The sequence below is a fragment of the Pagrus major genome, chromosome 7 (assembly GCF_040436345.1).
Source record: "Pagrus major chromosome 7, Pma_NU_1.0".
In the NCBI taxonomy this organism is placed as follows: Eukaryota; Metazoa; Chordata; class Actinopteri; order Spariformes; family Sparidae; genus Pagrus; species Pagrus major.
Genome location: NC_133221.1, coordinates 11,494,931 through 11,519,179, shown reverse-complemented (window position 1 = coordinate 11,519,179; position 24,249 = coordinate 11,494,931). Strand labels below are relative to the sequence as shown.

Sequence of the window (24,249 nt, the reverse complement as noted above, 5' to 3'; positions counted from 1 at the left end):
AGTAAATTGTGTAAGAGATCAAGGGTTTCCAGGGGTCTCGAGACTCTCATCCTTCTACTTGAGGCCCCTCTTCGGTGTGTACTCAGATTTTTTCCCCCACCTGGCTCTCCTGTGGAGTGGAACAAAGCTGCTGTGTGTATTTGTGTGTGTTACTCAGCACCCCCAAAGTATGCGTCCATATGTGTGTTTGCATATCCAGGCAAAGCTAAGCGTGCATACGTATACATACGGTGAAGTGGATATCCTCTGCAGGTCTGAGATGAGAGACCCCCCTGGTTGTTTACAGTCCCCCCCACCTGATCTGTTTATCCTCATAGGTGGCTCGTTCCCCTCCTAGCAAATCACTGCCGTGGCTGTCATCTCCTGCATTTTATGTGTCTAGTATACTGCAGCCTGTCAGCTCCTAACACATTCCTCTGTGTGTCTTCTCTCTTTTATCTACAGATACCACTGTGTCATCACAAAAAGGTAAGACGGCACTCCATCAGTCACCTGTGGATCCCCATACGTTTTTCAGAAGGGTGGCATGTGTGCGAGTGTTGCTCTGTGTGTGTATTTGTGTTGTGCTCTGAATTTTTGCTAATGAGATGAAAAACATTTCATGGTGTTGTTGATGTTGATTTGAAATTGAGTCATCTAGTGTTTCTGTTACAGAACAATCTGTTTGATTACAAAGTCAATCACTCACACCCACTGACACCTAGACTAAATTATCCTGCTCTCCCGCAATGATAGACAGCCCACAGTCTGTGTTTATGCACCGCTTTCTGTAAGTCTCATCTTAAGACTAATCACAGTTCGGTTTAGCCTCCTTCACACTTTCATGTGTATGTTAATGTGAGGTTGGGGGGAGGTGATTGTTTTGCATAGTGGATCTTCAGGGAGAGGCAGGAGATGTAGGAGGGGGAGATGTTTGTAGGAATATACCTGTAGGCTGTTTTGATTTTGTAAGATGATGGGGCCACACAGTCAAACTGTCTAAACAGCTCCGGGGGTTTTTGTTCCGAGCGGCAGCCTGCAGGTGTATGCACCGAGCAGTCCCAGCCCCTCTGCTCCTCATAGTGGAGGTACAGTAATGGCAGAGGGTGTGTCGCGCTCTGTGATTGCAAAGCTGGAGCAGACAATCAGTCAGGAGGACTCCCTGCTGGTTTTGTTGAAACTTTCTTTGACTCCCTGCTGCGCTTATAAGAACTTGTGTTGTTTTGTACAAGCTCTTACCAGAGCGGAGCAGAACGCAGGTGAAAATATTGTCATTGTCACCTGGATCTGATATAACGTGCACAACATGTATATGAAAAACCTTTACAGCAGGAGTGTGTCTCTGAGAACATGGCAACATTTTTCACCATACAGAGCCTCAGATCTATCGAAGCTGCTTGTTGATATAGTGCGAGCGGCATTGATAGATAACATCTGTGTGACAGGTTACACTTTGTGTGCCCTCACCCACACACACAAACACACCGTTGTGAGGCCTGTGAATGTGATGACTATGTGGTGTACGGTGTTGTCAGATGGGCCTATAAAGGTAAGTGATGTGGGTTGCCCGGGCCTCACTCTCTGATGAATGTTGAAGGGGAGCAGAGGCTGGTGTGGCGTACATCATCCCTGCACAGCCGCATATACGTTACTGAATGAGAGGGAGATAAGTAAGGCCACGTAACCCTGACAGTAAATTAATGCTCACTTTTGTTAGCTTGCTTGTGTCCATGTATGCATCTGTCTTTCTTTTCTTGGCCATGCAATATGACCAGTTCAAATCTGTTTAGTCAATAGCATCAACAAAAACATCCCCTGTCTCTTGTCTGTACACATTGAGAGAATGTGGAGAAAAATAGTATACTGTATTCATTCATACGCTTTGAGTTATGGCTGGCTATGCAGCAGTGACAGTGCCATCGGTACTAGAGAGTCGTGGGGCCTTGAGGCAAAGATAGTGTACATAAACCATATATGTGTGCATGTTCAAGTGTTTATGTGTGTTGTCTGTGCATCAAAGATGGAGAAAGATGGCAATGTTTTCTCTCCACAGTCTCAATTATATTAATATTCAACTTGAGAGATGTGGGTCTTATATCTGTTACAATGCAACTGTACATGTGTTAGATTGAAGGGCAGCACATAGTATTTAAGTCCAGGGCTGTGGTTGAATAACCTTTACTGTTATTCCTCACCAATATCATGATTAATACAGGACCTCATTATAACTTGACCTTATTCTTTAGTTCTCTACTTGTGTGGAACATCCCCACTATCTGCCCCCCTACCATGACATCCTTTATCCAACACCTCTCCACCCCCTTACTCTCCTCCTCCCTCTCCTCTGCCAAATGAAGTGTATTTATGGCACCTGTGCTGGAAAAACAGTCTCTGGGAGACGTCCCTCTAATTTCATTTTCAAAATGCCAGCAATAAATTTATCAAATGGGCTGAATCGAATCGGAGTCACACGCAGTGCCATCCGTCACAGGCTGTCCCTCAGGGGCCTGTGGGCGTACTTAAGCCAGCCAAAAACCGCTGCTGGCAGGAGAAAAAGACTGAGTGTTGAGAGGGGAGGGGGGTCCTGGTAGGAGGGAAACCAGATGAATGTACTGGAGAAATATGCTGAGAACAAAGATGTGTGTGCATATCTTTATGTGCTTAGATGCGTATGCACCAGCATGACTTAGCTTGTGCATGAGTGTTGGTGCATATGTGTGCGCAGAGGTCAATGCTAATTCTTCATCACATAGGAGCCTCACGGAATCTCAGTTAAGCACTTTGACTGTCAATGTGCTCGCACAGTAATTGATTAATTGCAACACAAGTTAATTGATTGTTTTGCTGGTTTTTGCATTTGTAAATCCCTCTCAGTTCAAACACCACTTTGAGCTTCATCCCCTCGCGTGCCTCTGGAAACTGCAGGTTCACACGACCTGTACACTCCCATTTCTCACTTCCTCATCCTCTGTACCTGACTTTGGCACCTTTGCCACTCTCTAAATGCCTTTGTCCCTGCTTTCCATTTGTTTCACCCCTCTTTCCCTCTGCCTATCTTTCCTTCTCCTCAAAGCATTTATCACTGTGCAGGTTAAGCCAGGCGTGAGTGAGGGTAAAGCAGCTTAGTACTAACAGGGCTAATGAAGTCAGGCCCCGTATTCCTCTGACGGGGATCAGTGGCGCTACTCTGTGAAGCCTGTCAGCGTTTAATGATTAGATGAAACATTCAGACACCCGCGACGAGAAGACAGGCACACTGATATGTGGTAATACCCAACCGTGGTGTCTCTCATGCAGATCCGCAAATATTTATGCATGTGCACGTACTCACTATGCAGACACACTCACATGTGCGTGCACACATACACTCCCACTCCTCCCACTTTGCGAAGGTGTTGATTTATGACTCAAACATGGCATCAAGGGTATACACAGTAAAGTGATTGGAAGAAAAACGAATGACAGAGAGATTCAGAGACGGCAATCTGGCTATTGATTCCTGCTATGTGCAGGAAAGTGGAGAAAAAAGTGAGCTGCATGAGAGAGATTTACCCCTCGCCTTGATGAGCAGATTGTAAACAACTCCACACGCTCTATTCAAGATGCACTGTGATCCATGATTTTTCACTGCTTCTAAATTCTGCTAAGAAAGCATGATGGAAGAAAATTCAAAAGGCCTACATCTTAAAACCTTTGAACATTTCAAGATTCATGTCTGACTCTTTCAAAAATTCTATTAGATTAAGTTATTCTGCTCTTTGCACATGCATGGCATCTTAATGTGTGCTTGTGCTGGGGCATGTTTTGTTAGTATGTCAGTAAGTGTGTCAGTGTCAAAGTGGGGGGTGTTTGTTTCTGTGTTTAAATGTTAAAATGGAGAAATGGAGTGACAGAGGCAATGTTTGGGTCAACAAGCTGCCTGTTTGTCAGAGTGAAAGGGTGCCTACGAAGGCTAGGCACTTTTTGCCCCATTAGCCACACATGCTAATTTACCTGTCAGCTTCCATCTAGGAAACTACACTCTTCACAACTTCTCTGTCTGTTTCTTTTTCTCCAGCTTCTCTAAATCTCTAAATCTCCAGATCTATGCCGTATTACATTTTTTTCAATATCTTCCTGCCACTGCTAAATTGGAAACATATTCTGTCCTCACACCAGTAATTTCTCCCTCAAGTGAAAGTACCTCTTTAGCTCCATGTTGAGGAATCTTAAGACACAGGATTTGAATGAAATGTATGTGCATTTCTTGCCAATGTGTGGCTGCTGCTCCCAGGCTCTCATGTTTCACTTGGTATGAAAAGCCCACTTAAAATACTTGTGGGAACTACTTGAAAGTATAGTTTTATAAGGAAAAACTTACTTAACATCCAAGAAGTTGAAATACAGCAAAGCTACCATGAAGAGAAATCAAATATTAGCTAGTTGTTCAGATTTTTCTTTTACCTGTGTTATGCATTGTCCTACACTATCAGCAAAATGTCCACTTTAGATTTAACAAATGATGTCTCATATATAATATAATGGGTTGAGTTATATACAAATGTGTGTGTATCTTTGAACTAATCATCGGTGAAGAATGTTATCTTATGCCTGAGACTGCTGAGAATTTTTAGGTCCACAATTTACTTTCAACTTGTCTTCCCTCCTCTCATGATGTTTTGGTAACTTAAATAATTAGAAAAAGGATTCGTCTGACAGATTAGACTGACAAAAAACACATCTCAGTTAGAATAAAGAATATGTTGAAGCTAAAAACAGAAAAGTTGCATGCAAAAACTAGACCACTGGTTTATTTTGGCCACCTAAATGAACACATCATTATTTAACACAGCATTTGAATGTTCTCAAAATGGTAAGTGATAATCACAATGCAGTAATCCTCATGTGATCTTCTCAGCTATTAACAGCCTCGTAAATCCAGCTCCAAAAAGCCTTTCTGACACCGTAGCCACATCAGATGAGTATGTGATGAGTTTGCACTGTTGTTTCAGCATACCATTATAAACCTGAAATTAACTACTAGCTAGGGTGTAAATTATGATGTGTGAGAGACTTTGTTTTGGCTCATGAAAAAACTAATGCAGTTACAACCTCATCATGCTTTTTTGATCATGTGGAGGTGGAAGTTGCATTGCAAAACCAAACTCTTAACCTCTTAAGTTCTTCACAAGTTGAAAATCTCATCCAATTTAGCTGGCTTCTTTTTTTAAACTTACTGTTATGGAATTATAGCTGAAAAAGATCTCACCACAGCTCACAGTAGCACCCACACACCCCACTTAAGCAACAAATCATTGCAGAACATTGCAGATTTAAAAAAAATTAAATTCACACTTTACCCTCACTTTTAATAAGTGAGTTCCAATTATTTTTCAACTTTATTCCACATCCTTACAATGCAGTGTATCATGACATATTATACTGTTTCAACTCTAATTGGTAGCTGTTGTGATATCTGTTGAAGTGGTTGCGATGGTATAAGTTAAATATAATAGTGATATTCACACTTGAATTAGTGGTTGTAGCCTCATTTCAGGTAATGTAACATTTTACAACCATAATCATGTTGAAGTTGTAGTACATTGTGATAGTGTGTAGTAGCTATGACTCTTCAGTCAGACACATTTTCAGTTTCCTATGTAGATATTATACCAAGCAAGGACTTGCGTAACAAGTGGTCCATAAGACTGGGCTAAGTTTTAGAGGGTATACACATTTGTTCATATAAGAAGATCAGAGCAGCTGCATAAGTCTGTCATTATTAATTAATCACTTCATTTGTTTCAAACGGTGGTATTTATGAAAAGGGCAGGATCTGTTACTTTGACTTGATGAAAGATAATAGCCTTAACCTTCACAACTTTGGTAAGTATACTTTATGTCAAGGCAGGATAAGACTAATTCATTATCTTGAAAACAATTTTCTTTTTAATTGTGTCAGAAACCTTTTTAAAAATTAGACTTAATAGATATATTTTTTTATACTTAAATTATTGTTTAATTTCTTTGTTTGCTGACTTAATTGGGTGACAGTAAATCAAAAAATAGAAGAAAACAAAATAATTAAAATAGATTGTATTTTTTGTGGTGTAATGTCCGTCACGTTCTTGTGATGACTTAATAATAATAATAATCAGCTGAAGTAATCGTAATTATTTGCAGACATCTGCGTTCATAGCAGTGCAAATCTGAATGCCGTTGATCACATAGCTTTCATATGGTGATGCAGGTGGTGCTTTTGTTTGATTCATACGTTTTCCCTGCTGCCTACGCTCAATGTAACAGTTAAAATAAATTGTCATTAATTTTACAATGACAGCCGTTTTAGAATCCCGGGATAGTTTTCAACAATGTTATGCACGCAGGAGAATCCAACAGCTTGGCTTTTTTCATCAAAAGGTGAAAGTATTTTACAAACTGTATACTTCTTATTCCCAGCACTTATTCAATACATGGTTCACTTTATGATTTATAATGTATTTGTACTATATGAAGGGGCATGCAGTTTTATACAGACATTCCATTCTTGGTCCCCAGAGGATGAAGCATTGACTGCATAAAAGAGACTGAGCATAGCCACCGTGACGTCACCCTTTGGTTGAAGTTTTGAAGCCTCAATTTTGCCGTCAACTTTTTTTCCCCATCTGAATTGTGCGAGGACTCTTCCCTTCTCTGCATGTGATTGGCTCTGATCATGACATTTTTAACCATCTCCCCAGAGCCCTTGAGTAGAGAGAGTTGCTACAACAGAAGTTTAAACAGATAGTTCCAGGAATTTCTAAGCGGACAATTTATATGTATGAATACAGAGAGACAGAAGTACGATGTTTGCCAGTTCATACTTAATACAGGATTTATTTTTTGATTGATTTGTAATACTGGGCTGGTAGTATTTGCAGCTGCAGCCATTGCTTAAAAAAAATGTCCATCAGGGGCTCTGCATCTCCCCTTACCAAGCAACGAGCCGGCCAATCAGAGGTAGAGTAGGGCCTGCCTTTGCACAATGGCAAAAAAAAATCAAGCACCAGAATTGACCGTATTTGGAGGAGAGGGCGGAGCTAGGGAGAAGCGAGGGATGGCTTTGTCTCACAACACTAGAACACTACCGGTCGCTGCAGTTGTGACTTTTCAATCACAAGGTAGCCACACCCTAAAAGATGCATTGTTTAACTGTCCATTTAACTCAAGTGTGAACATTTCAAAATTACCTTCATATATTGATTCAAAATGACCAAAATTATGTTTTGGCCAACCGATAGTATGAGATAAACACTGTGAATTTAATGTAACTGAATGTATTTGAACTGCCATCAACCTACTCTCAGATTTTTCTGAGATGCCTCTCCAATCCTGCCATATGTGCGGCAGTAACAGTAGTTGCTTTCAGGCTCCCTATGTAGCAGTGATGACTGGATGAGTATGTGCAAACATGCTTTGTTTCCAGCTGCCTCCTCCTCACGCTTCCCTGGATCCTTGTGACAAAAACCATGATTACTTTGACCTTTAATTTTTATTTTTTTTAATTCAGCTGTGTAGAGAGGAGAGACAGGTCAATATAGACATGATATTGCCTATATTGTCTCCCTCAGGCCAACTAGTGAGGTCTAGCATATATGGGATTTAAATGCCAACAGAAGACACTGTAGGCTCTCGATGGACCCCTCAACAAGCACACTAGAAACCTCTGTGACAGGATTGGTGAAAAAAGGCGTTAATGATGAAGTGTCACCTGTGCATGAAGCAGAAAGTCGCTTTTTTTCTGTAACAATGTGAAAGGTTCTTAGTTATTGCTCACAAGAGGCTGATAATGCGTTTTGTTGCCAGGCTAAACCCTGCGACATGTCCAATTGAGTGTTAGCCAGAGATAAAGATAAAGACAAAACCACACAAAGAGAGCCTCAGCAGACCCACATCTTAGACTCATTAAGGCTGTCTGGGCATTAAAACATTTCTCAGGAAAAGACAGAGAGCAGATAAAAGCAGAGACAAGTTTAACAAAAAGAATGGAGACGGAAGTAAACTGATCACCACTCTCTCTTATAGAATCCTGTTCTTAAGCCTCAACTGCCAATTAGATATAAGAACAGCTTGTTCCCTTGACGGATGAACTTAATTTGATATTCTCTGGTCTGCTCAGTAGGGTGCAACACTGACTGCACTGGTGGATGGGGTTTTCAGGCCATCCATACAGGGTAAGTGTAAGTGACTATATAGAGGTGGACCGCAGCTTATCATAACTGTTCTGTTTTTGGTACAGTGGTTCCATTTAAAAGGTGTGTCAGCCTGTATCTGATGGTGTGCGGCAGGTATCTGGAAGATTAGAGCACGGTTGCAGTAATCCCATGGAGCAAATAACTCTTTGTTGTGATTCAACAACATGTTATTGTCACAGGACTACCTGCTCCGAGTCACTTAGATGATTCATACATCTTTGTCTGTTTACTGACAAGACACCACAGTGGGCTTGAAGCCCTATGGGGCTGGCATTGCCAGGGAAGCGGGTGGCATATTGCACCCAGCAGGACAGCTCCTATGCAGGCCTGCTCGGCAGAGGGATTTGGCCAGCTTGGATTAGCCCAGCAGGGTGAAACGGAGAAATACAGACAGCGAGGGACAGACAGGGAGTGGAAGACAGAGTACATCAATCTCTGCTCAGTACAACGACACCTGAGAAACCTGAGAAAAAGCTGCTGAGATTCATGGTGTGTCTTGTTCAATACACACCAGTGAAATATGAAACTCCTCACACCTCTGTCACTTGCTAAAAAACCCAGAGCCACATTCATCAGCAACAATTAGAAACATAAGATTTCACATTATCTTTTTAAATAGTTCTGCCCTTTTATTTCACACTTTTTCGATTTCTAATTTTTACATTTAGCAACAGCTATAAATTTCTGAGCGAGAACATGTTAATATTCATTCAAACACCCATAATGAGATAAATACATCTCCCGACTCCACAGTCACACTAATTAAGCAGGCTTTTTCCTTCTACAGTGCTGTGCTCTCAAACCTCATCAACTTCTCAAAGGCATGTCACCACAGTAATGGCAGATGGGTATTCTCAAGCCAAAAATAAATAAGTTGAAATGGTTAAAAAATACACAAACAGGAAAGAAAGCGGAGCCAGTTGCCTCTGACAGACTGCTGAGGAGTCGTCTCTTTATTCTTTGCTCAGACTGGTTCATTTCTGTCCGAGGGATGGATCTAATCCAAGAGTTTATTACCAAACTTCAGATGCAAAGCCTATTCGTTTTCTGACACCAAAGAGGGCCAAGAAAATGAATCGGGGTCTGGACAAATTGGCATCACGCACATGAGCGCAGTGGGAAGAAATTCTCAAATGTAGAAGTCGTGCCTTCCTTCAGCTCTTCTTCAGCAGTTTTCAGACTTCCTCTGATAACTTTCCTAATATTTTTACCAGTCAGACAGTCTCAGTACATACTGCTGAGTGTATGTTTTACAGTACAAGCCGATGCACAGACAAATCATTACTATAGCACTCTCTGCCCTTTGGGCTCATGTAATAAGATTTAGTTCTGTTAGAGAGGAAGACAGAGAGAAATGAGCAAACAAGGGCATGATGAAGTATCACATTTTGAGGTGTATTTGCTCCGTAAGGTATTCAGGAAAACATCTTGGAATTCTCCGGGTTTCTTCTGCACTTTGGATCCAAACAAAGAGGCCTTTTCCATTGGAGACCATTTTAGGGGTAAGATAAGGCAACAACAGTCAATAAACATTGCATAAGTGACAGTAGGAGCGTAACTTGATGCATTGCAGGGATAATGGCATAAAGGGTTGAAGATTTATAAAGAGGTGAAAAAGGAATCATACATTAAATTAGATTATAATGAGTTACAAAAGGGGTAAAGGTGGCAGCAGTGGATGATTAGGGTGATCACTGGAACTCTTTGGGAATGTTGCTATGCTCCCCTGATGCCCTGATTGGATTGCATGGTGGCAAATGATAGAAAATATTTGCAAATGATTAGTCAACTGTGTCAGCTCAAATCAAGGATTAATTAAACCTCCATTGGGGAACTTTAGTACCTTCTCCTGCAGTGAAAGAGCTGGACACATATTAGGTTTTCTGCCCTACACCTAGTTGCTGTAGCTTACTCTGTCACTACGTTTGCTCACCCTATCAGCCCTAGCAAAGACGTAGACGTAATACACATCACTACTGGTGAGCCAGTGCTGAAATGTTGCCACAGACACCAGATTCTGTAGTTACCAGTATACTGAAACACAGAGAGATTTATCTGGCAGTCAAAGGCTTAATCAGTATTGAGTGATCTCATTTGGCAAGGGCTTAAATTGAACTGATGTTCATTTATATGTAAAAGTTCTTCGCTCCAGATTTAAATAGAAAATATTTGTTAATTTATTCATTTGATATTGTCCATGCATGTCTTGTGGTTCCAGTGAGACCCGTTAAGGGCCTGCCCGCTGTTTTTTTGTCCACATCAAGCACCCATTTTACACTCGGCAGAAATCAGGATAACAAATCACTGTAAGAAAGCTACGTACATTTCCAGTCAGCCTTTTTACCCGGGAGAGAGAAATGACACCTGGGAAGCAAGGTAGGCCCAGATGGATTATTCCAGGCTAATTCCAAGCACAAATCAGCTCACAGCCATCAATAATTCATGTGGAAGTCTTTGAAAAGTAAACACTGCTTAGGCCATTAAGAACCCAAATTGGCACAATCCCATGATGGCACAAATACTGTACACAACTTAACTCCACATACAGAGGGGTCTGCAGCCACTACAGAAGAATAAAAAATGCTTGTTCTCTATATGGAAATCCACTGCTCATTAGATGAAGTAGAATCTTTTGTAGACCCATAACCAGTATAACCTGGTGCAGCATAAGCATGGAACTGATGCTAAAAGTAACAGTAGAGGGAGGCAATTAGAATGACAGCTGGTTCTGGGATGTGTTGAGTTTTGTGGATTGATCTTCTCTGTCAGCTTTGTTACTGCTCACATCAGACATATGGGAGACTCGAGCTCTCAGTCAGTAAACGCAGGTAGTTTAAATGCTAAAGAGGATCACGCTCCCACTGTGTAGTTCATTCTTACTCTTCTTTTTCCGATATAATTTGCACATTGACTTTCCCTCTCGTTTACCCTCTGCCAGTTTTTCCTCGCTTGTCTTTCATGTACTTTTTCAAGGTCTGTTTGTGATATTGAGACGATTGGGAGTTGCTGGGTGTGCAGTATGTTTACATAGCTTTTAGCAATTCCCCGTCCTCTGCAGTGTAATTCCCAGCTGAGCAATGAAAGATAGGGAGTGGTCTCTGTCTCTGTCTGTCCAGGATGCTCATTAGATAAAAAGAAGGTTCATGTACTGTACTTCCACCAGTAGTATTCCAGTCTGTTTGTCTGTCTGTGTATTTTTTCTTTCTTTCTTTGTCTCATCTTGCAATGCTCTAGAGATGGTCTACTCAGTACAAACAGCATCTGTCCGGGAGAATAATAACATCTATAATCGTCCCCCAGAGTCAGCAGGGGAAAACACATTTTTGTCTTTTTTTAACTTTGCATCACAGAAATTTCAGATTTATGATTTATAGACACCTAAATGCATCAGTTTAAAATGATTTTATATTTTACATTGGCTCTTATATAATACTCCCTACATCTTTTGAAGCATGGCTTATCATCTTATCATCCACCAGATGGGATTTCATGTGCAGTTGAACCTGAGAATTGCCATATTTAACAGGGAAAGTCTTAGCAAAGGTGTTTTTCTAGATTTTTCATCCCTTTCCTTTAACCCCTTCTTGGATGTGGCAAATAGTCCCTGAACAGGTAGAATCAAACAGCCAGTTCTTGAAGGGAACAACTCGTCTTTCCAACATGGTATGCGGGGGTAAGTATATTCACATGGGATCAGATCTTTATGGCAGGTTTTCAGGCGTATGGATTTATGTCTAAATGCAGAGAGCAGTGAGGCAGAAAGAGTTGGAGGGGTTCCCTGCTGGATTAAATGCTTGCTTTGTACATGTGTGTAACTGTGTTTGTGTGCTCATACAGGTGAGTGTGCAGATACTCGCATGTGTATTACAGTGAACATGTATGTGTACAGTGCATGAGAGTTATCACTCTTGTTGCAGCTCACTCCATTAGTGGGTAGGGATTCCTGTGCTCTGCTCTTAGCCAGAGGAGACCAATTAAAGCCATCAGGCAGCATCGGGGGAGCCGAGCTTCTCTCAGAGCCTACGGAGGATTTAGACTGGCTCCATCCTCCTCCATCAGTTGTGCTCTACCTGCAGACTAGCAGTGTATGGTAGGGATGCAGGATAAATTATTGGCCCAGTGATGGAAAATTTATTGGCAATTAATTGGCTATAATTTCAAATTCAGATAACAATAGTAGCAGCTGAAAAATTTCATATCTGGCATCCCTTGTAAAGAAAGGTTCTGGCACATTTGCAGGTTAACTACTAAATGATACAGATGATGTCGATAATTCATCTTGAATCTGTGTTTTTTCTTTCTTGTTTGGTCTTCATCTCTTTTAAAGCACATATGTATTGCATCTATTTGCATGAATATGCTTCATACATAAAGATTATCATAATATATTGTATTGTTGTTGTGTTCACATGTTCAGTCACAGGAGGCTTGTTTGCAGCATAAAGCAGCAGAAGGTTTAGTCAGTCCATTACAGGGGGTTAACACATGTGTTGACAAGCTATCGCTCATACTTATTTTTAACCGCATTTAAGATTGTGGAAGGTTGTTGACTTCCCACAAGCTTTATGGTGTATGTGTACTTAATAAATTCTACCTTTTTTAACTTGCTCACAGGGTTCATAAAAAGAAGTCAAGATAAAAAATGACCCTCTCTTTCTATGATATTATTTCAATATACCAACAAAATGTTCATGATTTAAAAGGAAAAGTTCTCAGTACTGTGAGGATGCGTGCTTGAATACTTTTAAAGCATCCACACTCCCCTAATAGAAATGCAGAAAGTAGCAGAGATTCAACACAGTTTGAGGCCTTCCCAGTGGGTGTTATTATTGTGTGGTTATCCTGCAGCCTTCCCCACTAATGCTCCTCTTGTCAGTGATGCTCGACCACGCTCCGGGGCTGTGTTATAGAATGGAGGCCAGAGATGCCATACCCTGTTACAAAATAAGGCACCAAATATGAACTCCCGCTTACCTTCTCCACCCCTCCCTCCCCTCTCCTTTCTGCTCTCCGCACCTCCCTTGGGGATCACTCCTGTGGAAATAGAGCCCGCTCCGTAGTGTCTACTCAGTAGGTAATAACTCGCTGTTCAGGCTCAGATAAAGAGCTCCATTCATTAAAGTGGCTGCTCTCTTTCTCCACACGAGTGACACCTATCCCCTGGGAAAGCAGCAGTGAACTACAGGGTTGAAGCTACAGGCACAGCCTTCACCACCTCTGATTGCCTCCCTTCGAGCTTTTCTGCTGGAGGAGCCTAACCCCCTCTGCACACCAGCTCCCTAAGCCTCATTCTCCATCTGATCTCCATTCTTTCACTGGGAATCCCTAATCTTTTTTTAAACTCCATCCTTCATTCCCCTGCCCTCCTGTTAATACACTAACTCATTGCCTCTATTATCCCCTTCGCCTGCTACCGCCTTCACCTGCACTTCTCCATCTGCTGCCCTAATCACACCCCCACCCTGTCACTTTGGTGGCTTCCCCCTCACTTGCTTTGACTTTCTCTTTTTCACACTCATTTTCCATGATGAGCTTTGATTGTTTCTCTTTCCTCTATCCATCCTCGGCCGTCTCCTCCTGCATGTATTTCCTGTTCTGTTTCTCCCTCTGTCTCTTCAGAGTGTCTGTGAGGTTCCTGAGCACTGGAAGTCGCTGATGCGTGTATCGGTCAGTGGTACTCATGGGTAATGTGTAGATCATTCATCCTCTGGACAGGTATGTAATAGAGGCGGGACGAAGGGGAGAAAGGGGACAGTGGGAGATCTCTGGAGGTATGAGAATCAATTTCATCGGGAATCACAGGAGCAAAGAAGCAGAACCTTTCTCCCTCTTTGCGCCTTTATTCTTTCTTCCCTCTTCTTTCTCTGTCTGTCTTGTTCTCTTTCTTCCTCTCTCTGTCTTCATTTCCCCTCTCAGCTATCTCATGCCTCTCTGACTGCTCATACTGATCAGCTCGCAAGACTCTCTAGCATTACACTAGCCAAGCAGCAGGATAAATCCCTACACAAATTAGAACACAGAAGCCATTATTTAAGTCAACCCCTTCTCTTGGCTCTAGTAAGAAAATGATAGTCCTGTGTTCAGAACTGCAGAACAAAGGAAACACACTCTCTCTTCTCCCTCCCACTATATTTCCCCAGGCACAGTAGAGCATCAGAGCAAACTGAGAGGGAAAGAGAGGAAAAAATCCCACTGAGATAGCCCCTCTGCTGGCCATAGCGAATGGCCTGCTACACTTGTACTGGAGAGTGAACACTAACAGCAGTAATATGCATGCCGCCTCTTTCAGCCATCTGTGAAATAGAGGTTTGGTTAAAACAGCCCGGCATGCATGCGCTTGGTACCTGAAGCAAAGACGTGCATGCTAATGTCTTTAATGGCATGACCATTCAGCACAGGTTCTACTCCATAAACCGAAAGGAATGATTATTGGCTGAGTAACATACACCATTTGACCTGGCACACTAGAGGAAATGACGATGTGGGAGACAAGGAGAATTGCTCATCAATCAAGAGCATGGATGGTCAGGCACTCTCATCTTGTAGTAGTAATGTTCAGCGAATTGATTATGGAATGATGAGGTGGAGTAAAATGCTGCAGCTCGCGCATTTATAGCACACTGAACAGTTGTTTTTTTTTCTATTTATGATGGCCATAAAAGGTTTGCACAGATGTTAGCGTTTCTTCACAATGCCCACAATAGAGTGTCAGTTCTGTGTATTATCTCTTGTTTGGAAAGGAGACAGTGATGAAGTGAGATAAAGAGTGTGTGTGTGAGAGAATTAAAATGAGACAGAGATACAGAGAGAAAGATAAAGTGAGTGAAAGATAGAGAGCTTAGGGAGGTTCTGCTGAGTAGGTTTTCCACTCTACCAGTACAGAAATGATGCATAACTCCACGGTATGCTCTTTAATTGGTGCTATTAATATCAGTTAAAGTTTTAATACCTATTTATTAAAACTTAAACTTTTTTTCGGAGACCTAATGTGAATAGAATTATGAATCTCAAGGGCTGCGCTCTATAAAAAGGCTCAGACATAAATTATTAATGCTCCACCACTTCATCTGCAAGATCCCACTCCGACAAGATTTGTTGAAAAGGAAATAGCCCAAAGGTCTAATATTAGGATGAATTTTCAACATTAAATACATGCGAGTTCCACTGTGCACATCACCTTCGCATTGCTGGAAAGTTCTAGCAGCGTCTTGAAAGTACTCATCATTAGCTTTGCAGAATTTGACGTAAGTTCATTATAAATTGGTCATGGATAAAACGTAAACAGAGTGCAGAGGCAGAGAGAGAGGAATCCAAATGTACAGGGCAGCCTAATTTGTCTGTTTGTATCATTAAAGTCCTTTCCTCTGTCAGATAATGTATGATGTGAAAGGCCCTTGCACTTATCTGATGAAAAAAACGGCAATATGTACTTTTAGGAAGGCATAGATCCAGTTATCCCCCAATATTAGAATTAATTATGGTTCAAAGATTAAAAAACTTTATGCTCTGACGCTAAGTTATCTGGAGTTTATAGTTTGAACTTCAAGGGGAAAAAAAAGTTTTTAAGTATATTCGATGGGCAACAGAAGCACCAGCAGTCTGAAATGCCTTCAAATAGCCTGAGAAGGGAAGATAAAGGAAATAGATACAGAATAATCACAACAGAGATCAGTGACAACACAGAAGATTGTGCTGCATTAGCAGGAGTGGAGTGAAGATGGATTATTGCGCTGGACTGACATCCGCCTATCAACATTTAAGAGAATAGTACATCCTTTATATCTTATGGATGATAAAAACAATGAAAAATGTTGACCATGAAGTGTAGAGTGTAGCATTTCTACAGTTATTCCAGTCGTTCCAACATTATCCAGGTATAGCAACAAGAAAAAAATGCCTCTTCCTGTTTTTGTTGCATAATGGCAGACGTACTTTCTTTGTCCTTTGTAAGGACCATCGTTTTTGCGGGAAATATTGAGCCTGTTTGGCAGGCCGAAAAGCATAGTGAAAGCGAGGTTTATAGGGACCCAATCTATATGCAGATGCAGCCATTTTTCTCCAGTCATTACACTGTGCAGTCAGTAATTACCTCAAGATGATAAGTTAAAGCGAAAAAAGTTGTCTAGTGCCAGTTTAAGGTGTTTAATGCTTTCTGAAAATGACTTTCATGGCATCTGATGCTTTGTTGGTTCCTATCACCTCTTGTGATGTGTCCACCACCACACATATGAAAGTATTAATTGACTCGCCTTGTTTAACTCACTGGCATAATGGCACTTGCATCTCTCTCCCCCATGCTGTACTTCTTTTCCTCTTTTCTCTCTTGTATCCTCAACCAACCCCCAGTATTCTATTTCATCATTTTCCTCATAGTGGTCCCCTGTACCTCAATCTCCACCTCATGGTTTCAGCTGGAGAGTATGAAATGAAGCTTGTATAATTAAATATTAACATCCTGCTGATGAGGGGATTGAGAGCGAGGATGGGAAGAGAGACACACCACCAAATCCTCTGCCCTACTTCTTACTGTTAATGTCCACCGGGAATTATTCATGTATCAGCTAACCTGCACTGGCACCTAAGAAGGCGCAAGGGTAGCAGTGAGCTGTGCCAGAGTGGCAATGAGTGAGCCAGGGTCAATCAACATTAATAGAAATCCTATTGGGGGAATAGAATTCCAGAGGTAGAGGCAAGCTTTCATTATTAATTAGCCTGTCAGATGCTGTTCTTATCTGTTTGGATGAGAGTGTTCAAAAGGGAAGTGGCTGCAGTATGTTTTCGATAAGTTTTAGATATAGAGCAAATGAAAAGTGAGTAGGTAGTTGTCAACATGCCAGTGTCTCCACAGTGCGACCGGAGAATGCTCAATTGATTGTTTCAGTCAAAATTGAATCAATTAGCTGATACAGTACCATGTTTGTACACAACACACAACTCATGTCTGAATTAGTAATCCTAATAAGATGCTCATGACAAATGTGGAGCCCTAACTTTTACCCAGAATTTGATTTTGGCAGTCATCAGTAAAGCCAGATGACTTTTTATGAGAAAGCGCTAATTTTAATCCACAGGCTATTATCATGTTTGTCTTCAGCTGACTCGAAGCTTAACATGTACTAATAGCAGAGGAAAATGTGTAAACCCTCCTGAGGGACAATACATGTTCCAGTTTTGGTGTTTGTCAAGGCATTAACATACACACGTCCTCATAATCTCAACAATTAGACTTGATTAAACCAGGGTTTATGCAGTATCTGAGCAGTGTGAGTGGATCTGCATAATGTGCTGTGCTCTCTTAGTTTCGTTGTGCAACATCATAATGTGAGACAAATATGAGATTTCCGTAATGGGGCCCCTTATTATAATGTGAAGCATTGCAGTACATGGTAAACTTGAGGCAGTGTTGGTGCTCAGTTGTGCTTTCTGTTTGAGTGCTAGTGTTGCGTGGCGTGCTTAAGCTCTCTCTGGTACTCATTCTGGTCCAGTCAGGCTATTAGAGACCTCTCTGCTCACACCTCATAGAGCAGAGTATTTGTGTTTGTGTGTATGTCGGTGCATTGCTGTGTGCATGCGGGGTTGTTTTTGAAAGTGGACAGGGGCAACGTTCCCCGCCGCTGCCCCTTAATTTCTCTCTGTGAGGAGATTCATGTAAGGAGTGAACGCATCACGCAGCTCAAGGAGGCCGTGAAGCAATTAGGGCTCTCTGCCGCCCCTGGTGTGTCAGCTCCAGTAAATAAAGCTTCTGGCTGCCCCGGGCGAGCTATGACAGGAGACAACATAGAACAGACTTCAACTGTAGCCGCTCCTGGAATTCAAAGGGATGAACACCCACTAACCTTCTCCTCCCTTCAACTCCTGCCCAGCTGAACCCAGTGGAGGGAGTGGGAGGTGGGGAGCGGCTGTGTGTGTTGGTGTGGAGTGTGTGATCTTCCATCTAGAAGTGACCACCTAGTGAGGCTAATGGTCCCAGAGCTTTCTGCAACTCCAGCTGTGTGAGCAGGTTAACCAACCCACGCACAACATCTATGGCATGACAATCTTGTTTTGGTTTCATTCTCGCTTTATCCCCTACAGCTTTTATGTATTTCTTAACTCAGTGAAGCAAATACAGGACTTTTGTTTTTCTCACAGTAAACACGGTGGCCTGGGTGCTGAACATGAAGAGACTTAAATCTAATCAGTGATCAATCTACTAATAATGACAGGTGACCTTTTCTACATATCTCACCTGCTGCATCAGGCTGATTACCATTTATCTATGGAGACAGACACGCCTGCAATCCATACACACACCTCCTCAGGATGCAGAGCAAGTAATTATCCCACCCTGGGGTTTTTCTGAAGGGCCACAAACTCATCTCAAACTTGAAACTTAAAATAGCTGATGAAAGTCCTCTGCATGCCACTTCGGATTCGTCCCCCTTTGGAGTTTTAAATTCCAAATGTGTTCATTATTTGGCCTTGAAACGCCTCCCTTTCCCCGCACGGGAGGCATTTGTTATCTATAGTCTAAGGAACAAAGTTGAGCCAGAGAGCGAAAACACAGGGAGAGAGTGAAATTGGCAGTGAAAGAGAAGAGTAGATGATTTCCCCTGCTACCACTCTGGTTTTAAAGAGTAAACATAATAATAGTGCTTACCTATTGGTGTCTGGAGTTTTGTGGAGGGCCCAGTCACACTCAGCATTACCATGGGATGCACTGCTCCAAATACCTGCTTTGTTAAACAACTCCACAGTCAATGGAAGTGAGGGTGACAGTCTCGCATCACACCACACATAATGACATCATTACTACTAGCACTGCTACAACTACAACTACCATGAATCATCATCATAATCATTATGATCATTGGTATAGCCATTTTCAGAGCACATTAAGTGATTTGCTAACTAAATGACAACACGAAAGATTAAATTAAGAGGAAAAATACAAAAATGAAACAGCTACTTAGCCAAAATAGAAATCATTAAAGTAAGACATGAGAAAGGCAGTTCACGGACTATTAAGTAAAGATAATTACGTAAATGTTTGTTTTTAAAAATGGGCATCAAAAGATGATACTGACTGAGCTTGGACTCATTAGGAAGGTCATTCCAAAAACAGAAACTCCATGATGGCAAAGGCTCAATAATCCCTTGATTCAAGCACATCAGCAAATCAAAAAATCTGTGTTCTTTTTTTTATTTTTTTTTAAATTGGTACGTTAGATCTAGGTGTGCATGCTGATGCTAGTACTTTAGAAGTGTTTCGTGTGGGTTTATTAGCAATATCGCTTGTTTGGTGTTGTTGATAATGTGATTCTGCTAATGACAGTGGTAATTGCAGTGGGAGAGAGAGGACTGGCCTGTTTGTTGCTGAGCTTGTAAAAGAATGGCTGAACATGCACCTGCCATCTCCAGAGATACTCATTAAAGAGGAGAGATGCCAAGTCCCAACATCTCAGTTCCCCTTGCACACACACACACACACACAGTTGAAACTGTATGCAGTGTGGTTACACACAACTGAGCACACACACACACTCAAACGCTCATCTTTGATAATCGAAATTGCATTTTTTTTTTTTTCATTTGGTAAGATTGTAATTCACTGTCCACACTTTCCATTTCCTCAGAAACAAAATTAAACATTTCTCTCTGTATTCGCTCCCCAGCTGCAGTGAGAGTAATGCAAGTTAAGGTGTGAAATTACAACCTAACACTATCTCCTCCTCTCCAACTTAAAACCAGGGCAGCAGCTAATGCCTTAGAGTACTGACTCACCTTACAATCATTAGCTATTTTCAGAAACTTCCCCGAATGTATACTGATTGAACAAGAGGAGATGAAAAAGAAGTATGTATGTCTGATTAAGTCTGTGGTCCTGCCCTCTGGGCAGCCATGTAGATTGATATTGGCAGATCAAAGAATGTTGAGGGGATAGTGTGTGTGAAGATGTGCTTGCTCAGTGCACACGCAGATGCCAAGGGCCCGATTGAGATCACAGCTCCTGTCACGATTCGCCTTCATTTGCATGCAACACCTTTATCTGTGTTTAGTCCTAATGCCACATGAAAGACACAACATCTAAATATCATCCTGCAATCAAAGAATCTCACTCAAGTCAGTTGTATATAAACTTAAAGGGACAGTTACACTGTAACCCCAAAATTAAACATACTTATTTTTCCTCTTACCTGCAGTGCTGTTTTGGTGTGAGCTGCCATGTTTTGAAGAGACTGGCCGAGATGTCTGCCGTCTCTGGAATATAATGGAACTAGATGGCACTCAAATTAAATACATTTTAAAATCACAACACTAATGTGTCTTTCTAGAAATCATGACCCAGTTATTTAAGATAATCCACAGTCTTTCTTGTGAGCAGTTTCATGTAGGAACTATTGTCCTTCTACTGAACTACACCTGCTAACCGTATCACCACGCAGGAGGAAGTGCACACCACTACTGAGCTAGCCAACATTACATCAGGGGGACCCCATTAATGTTTACGTCCCGAGCCCTGACAAGCACAAGCCTTTTGTCTGCCAGTATACGCATGCCTTTTTCTAGTTCTTTTTTAAATTAGAAGAAAAATACGTATTTCCAATTTTGAAGAGTCCTTGAGCATGTAAGTGGTTTGTGTGTTTGTGTGTGTGTGTTTGTGTGTGTGTGTGTGTGTGTGTGTGTGTGTGTGTGCGTGCGTGCGTGTGCTGTTTCTTGAGCGAACAAAGCTCATGCAGGCAGAAAATGTGAATATCAAAGAGAATTTTGAACTTTGTAACATTTCAACTAATTGGTCTGCCACTTCTTCTGACTTCCTGCTGCTTGTTCCACCATAACCTCCTTTACTCTCAGTGGAATAAAGAGCACTTTAGCTGACTCTGTCACCTCCATCTTTAACTGTCAATCACGTCTCTATTGAACTATTCTCTTTTTCCCCTTTTAACTCCCCTTATCTCTGTCTTTTAAAGCTCCTTGTCTCTATCACCCCCTTCTGAATCATTTGTTCGATGTCTTTGATTTCCTACTTGAAGCCAGGAAATGAAAGGTTAGGGTGCTGTGATTGTTAGCTGGTTGGTTCCGGTGCGGCCCGCTTCAGGCCTGTCAAACGACCTCTTCAAAGGTCCGCCAGGAAGAACAGGAGGCACGGATGAAAGAGCGGAGGATGACATTTGTATCTCACAAAAGTTAGTCATCTCCATTGAACATGTTACAGTTTCCATGTCCAATCTTTTGACAGCATTTTTTTTCCCCTTTATCATCTTCAAACAATGTACTGTAACAAATTATACGTGAGTCTGTATCTGACTGAGTGTGTTTTGTTTCAAACAGTTTTCAGCTTTAAATGTAATCTTCACTTTCTTCCCCACTTGTCAAAGGAAAGGAAATTACCAGGGATCTTTTCTACAACCGTCTTCCCTACTGATTTTTCTTCACATAGGGGGGCTGTAAAGAACAGATTGATCCGAGTCACTTTGTGTCTTTGTGCTGCCTGTGATCAAACTGAGAATGAGACAAAAAAGGTAGGAGTGAGAGACAGACTGGCAACTGAAGGTTAGCAATGTAAGGAATAAGGTCAAAATACAACATACAAAGCTTTGTATTTCAAAAGGTGTGTATGTGCTCTTTCATCTGTGTGTGTGTGCACGTACATATGTGTTTGTGTCTGTATTAGAGATTGTCTTTCTGTTAGAACAGTATTACACGAAAAGCCTTGAAAATAGCCCACTATGAAATACTGAGTATTAGTCTTAAACACACAGTATGTAATTTCTGCTGCTAGCGGTCTCTCAATCAAATTAATTAAAACAAAAGATGTCATTTGATGAAAATCATAGGAGTCGTTGTCTTCATAGTTAAACAACCACAGTTGCTGATAGAAATCTATCTGACGTGAATCACGCAAAAAATGTTCATGGACAAGGTTATGTATATGTTTTATTCACGTTATGTTTAGTTACATTCGCAGACTTTCTTCCTCACTCTCTGACGTATCATCTGTTGTTTCCAGTGTTTCCCTGGAAGATGTACGCACAGGCAAACAAATCAAACACACTGTTACTTTGAATAAAATCGACAATTTCTCTGGCTTTGAGCATTGTGGGACACATTTCGGATAATTTAAGTACAGAACAAAATGTCTAACATAGATAGATGGATGGAGGAGTCATTTCTCATTTTATCGGGTCTTAGAGAATTAGTTTTGCAAAAACCAGCCTTTTTTACCTATCTTTTCATTTTCAGTGCTGGATTATGGTTCCCCAATTTCTTTTCAGTCAAAATTGTGGCAATATTATTTCACTGACATGAAACCACCCCGTGCACCTTTTTTCCTGTTTTGGTCCCCTCTGGCCAGGACTGGTCATTTGGCCACCATGGCAACGAGAACCTTATCCTGTTCCCATATCCGCTCCAGACGAGTTCACCCTGAAAATGTCATATCTAATATTGACTCATTTTAGCATGAAACTTTAATAAGCTGTCAGAGAGGGGAACCCAAGCAGACACTGTCCATAAAGGGTATATCCGGTCTCAAATTATTGGCCTTGTTCTTCTTTTCCATGCCCCTTCACATTTATCTTTCCCATTCTCTCTCTTACATTCCTCTTAATGTATGGCTGTGTAATATTTCATAGCTTGTGCGTGGGTTTCTTCATCTCGTGTTGCTTCACATTAAGTTTTCATCCCTTGGTTGCGTTTCAGCCTTTGCTTTTCTTTTTTCCCATTCTCTTTTTCCGTGCTGCTTCTCCACCTCTTTTCCTTTGTTGTCTGTCCGCCTGCTGTCATCTGATTGATGCCTTTGCCAGTGTGCTGCGTAGTTCATTACACTGATTTCACCATGTCTCAGGTGGGCTTTGCACCAGGGAGACTGTGGAGAGCTAGAAATGTGTCAGTGGTGGTTGGGGGCACAGTAACCTACTGAGCAAATAAAATCACCCAAATAACATCACAAAACTGCCTCCTGTCAGTGCTCCTGTGACAGTAGACTTGAAGAAAAGGTTGCATGGAGACCAGTCAGGGAAGCTAGTGGAGACAAATATTCACATAGACCACTGGGGCCAAAGGACTGTTATGCTGTATGGCAGAAACATACAGACCATCCTCCTGGACACACAAATTACATCCAGACAGGATTTATAGATGGCAGAGGTGATATGGTATATTTGGGATTACTTTAGACTCTAATTCCTTTAACCCTCGCCGTATCTGCTGAAATGTGTTAAATGGAGCTCTCAGCACCATGAAAAAAAACTTCTCCAGAGACTTTTGTGCAGTGTAATTACAGAGTTAGTTGAGCTCCACTACTCTCTTATCTCTTCTATTGGGACAAGAGCCACATGAATGGACCCCTCTTTTCACCATCCTCTCTAGCAAGCACCAAATCGCTATCAGTAATAGATTTGCTCAACCTCTTTATCTCTTTTTCTCTACATCTCCCTTTATCTCTCTCTGCTTCTTTTTCTCCATCTGCTTTCAGTCATGGAGTCTGTAACATTGCTGTGTTAATTTATCTGTTAACAAAATGACTGTCAGGTTTTCACACAAATCTAACAGTTATGGTAAAGTTACAATCTGTCGCTTTAAAACAATCTCTGTGATTAAGGAGCAGCACTTTACAGCATGATTTCCTTGTCCATCAAGACTGTTGACCATTATATGCAAAATGTTGCTTTATGGTTTATTCTTACCTGAGTGGAGGCATCATGATTTTAATTCTAAGTCAAAAAAAAAAAAATTAAAGTAGACTTTCAATTTTGATCATTGAAATCAACAGCAGGATCAGCGATTCTCCCAATATTTTACCTCTGCACCCACAACTACACTTCAAAGACGACACAGCTAGCTTACTGGTAGCCTGCAGCTGCATTTCCAGACACTTACCTTGTGTGTACAAAGACAATCAACTGACTGGTACTGGAGGTAACGGCATCAGAGATGTTGGCTTTATTTTCTTTTTCAGAGATCCCGCATTGATTTTTTTTTTTGGAAAGAGGGCTTACTCATCGGGGAAGAAGTAAGCTGAACAGAACTGATAACATTGCCAGAGATCCTTTATTTATTTAGGGGAGAAGGTTTA

At 41.4% G+C, this 24,249-nt stretch overlaps 1 protein-coding gene across 1 annotated transcript in view; it reads left to right on the top strand.

Annotated features, from left to right (window-relative positions):
* The window catches only part of LOC140999817 (cadherin-4-like), a 232,336-nt gene that overhangs the window by 108,509 nt on the left and 99,578 nt on the right, over positions 1–24,249 (top strand). Inside the window, exon 3 of the mRNA XM_073470359.1 lies at positions 445–468. Coding sequence (XP_073326460.1) covers positions 445–468 — 24 coding nt within the window. The remainder of the gene's footprint in view (positions 1–444; positions 469–24,249) is intronic.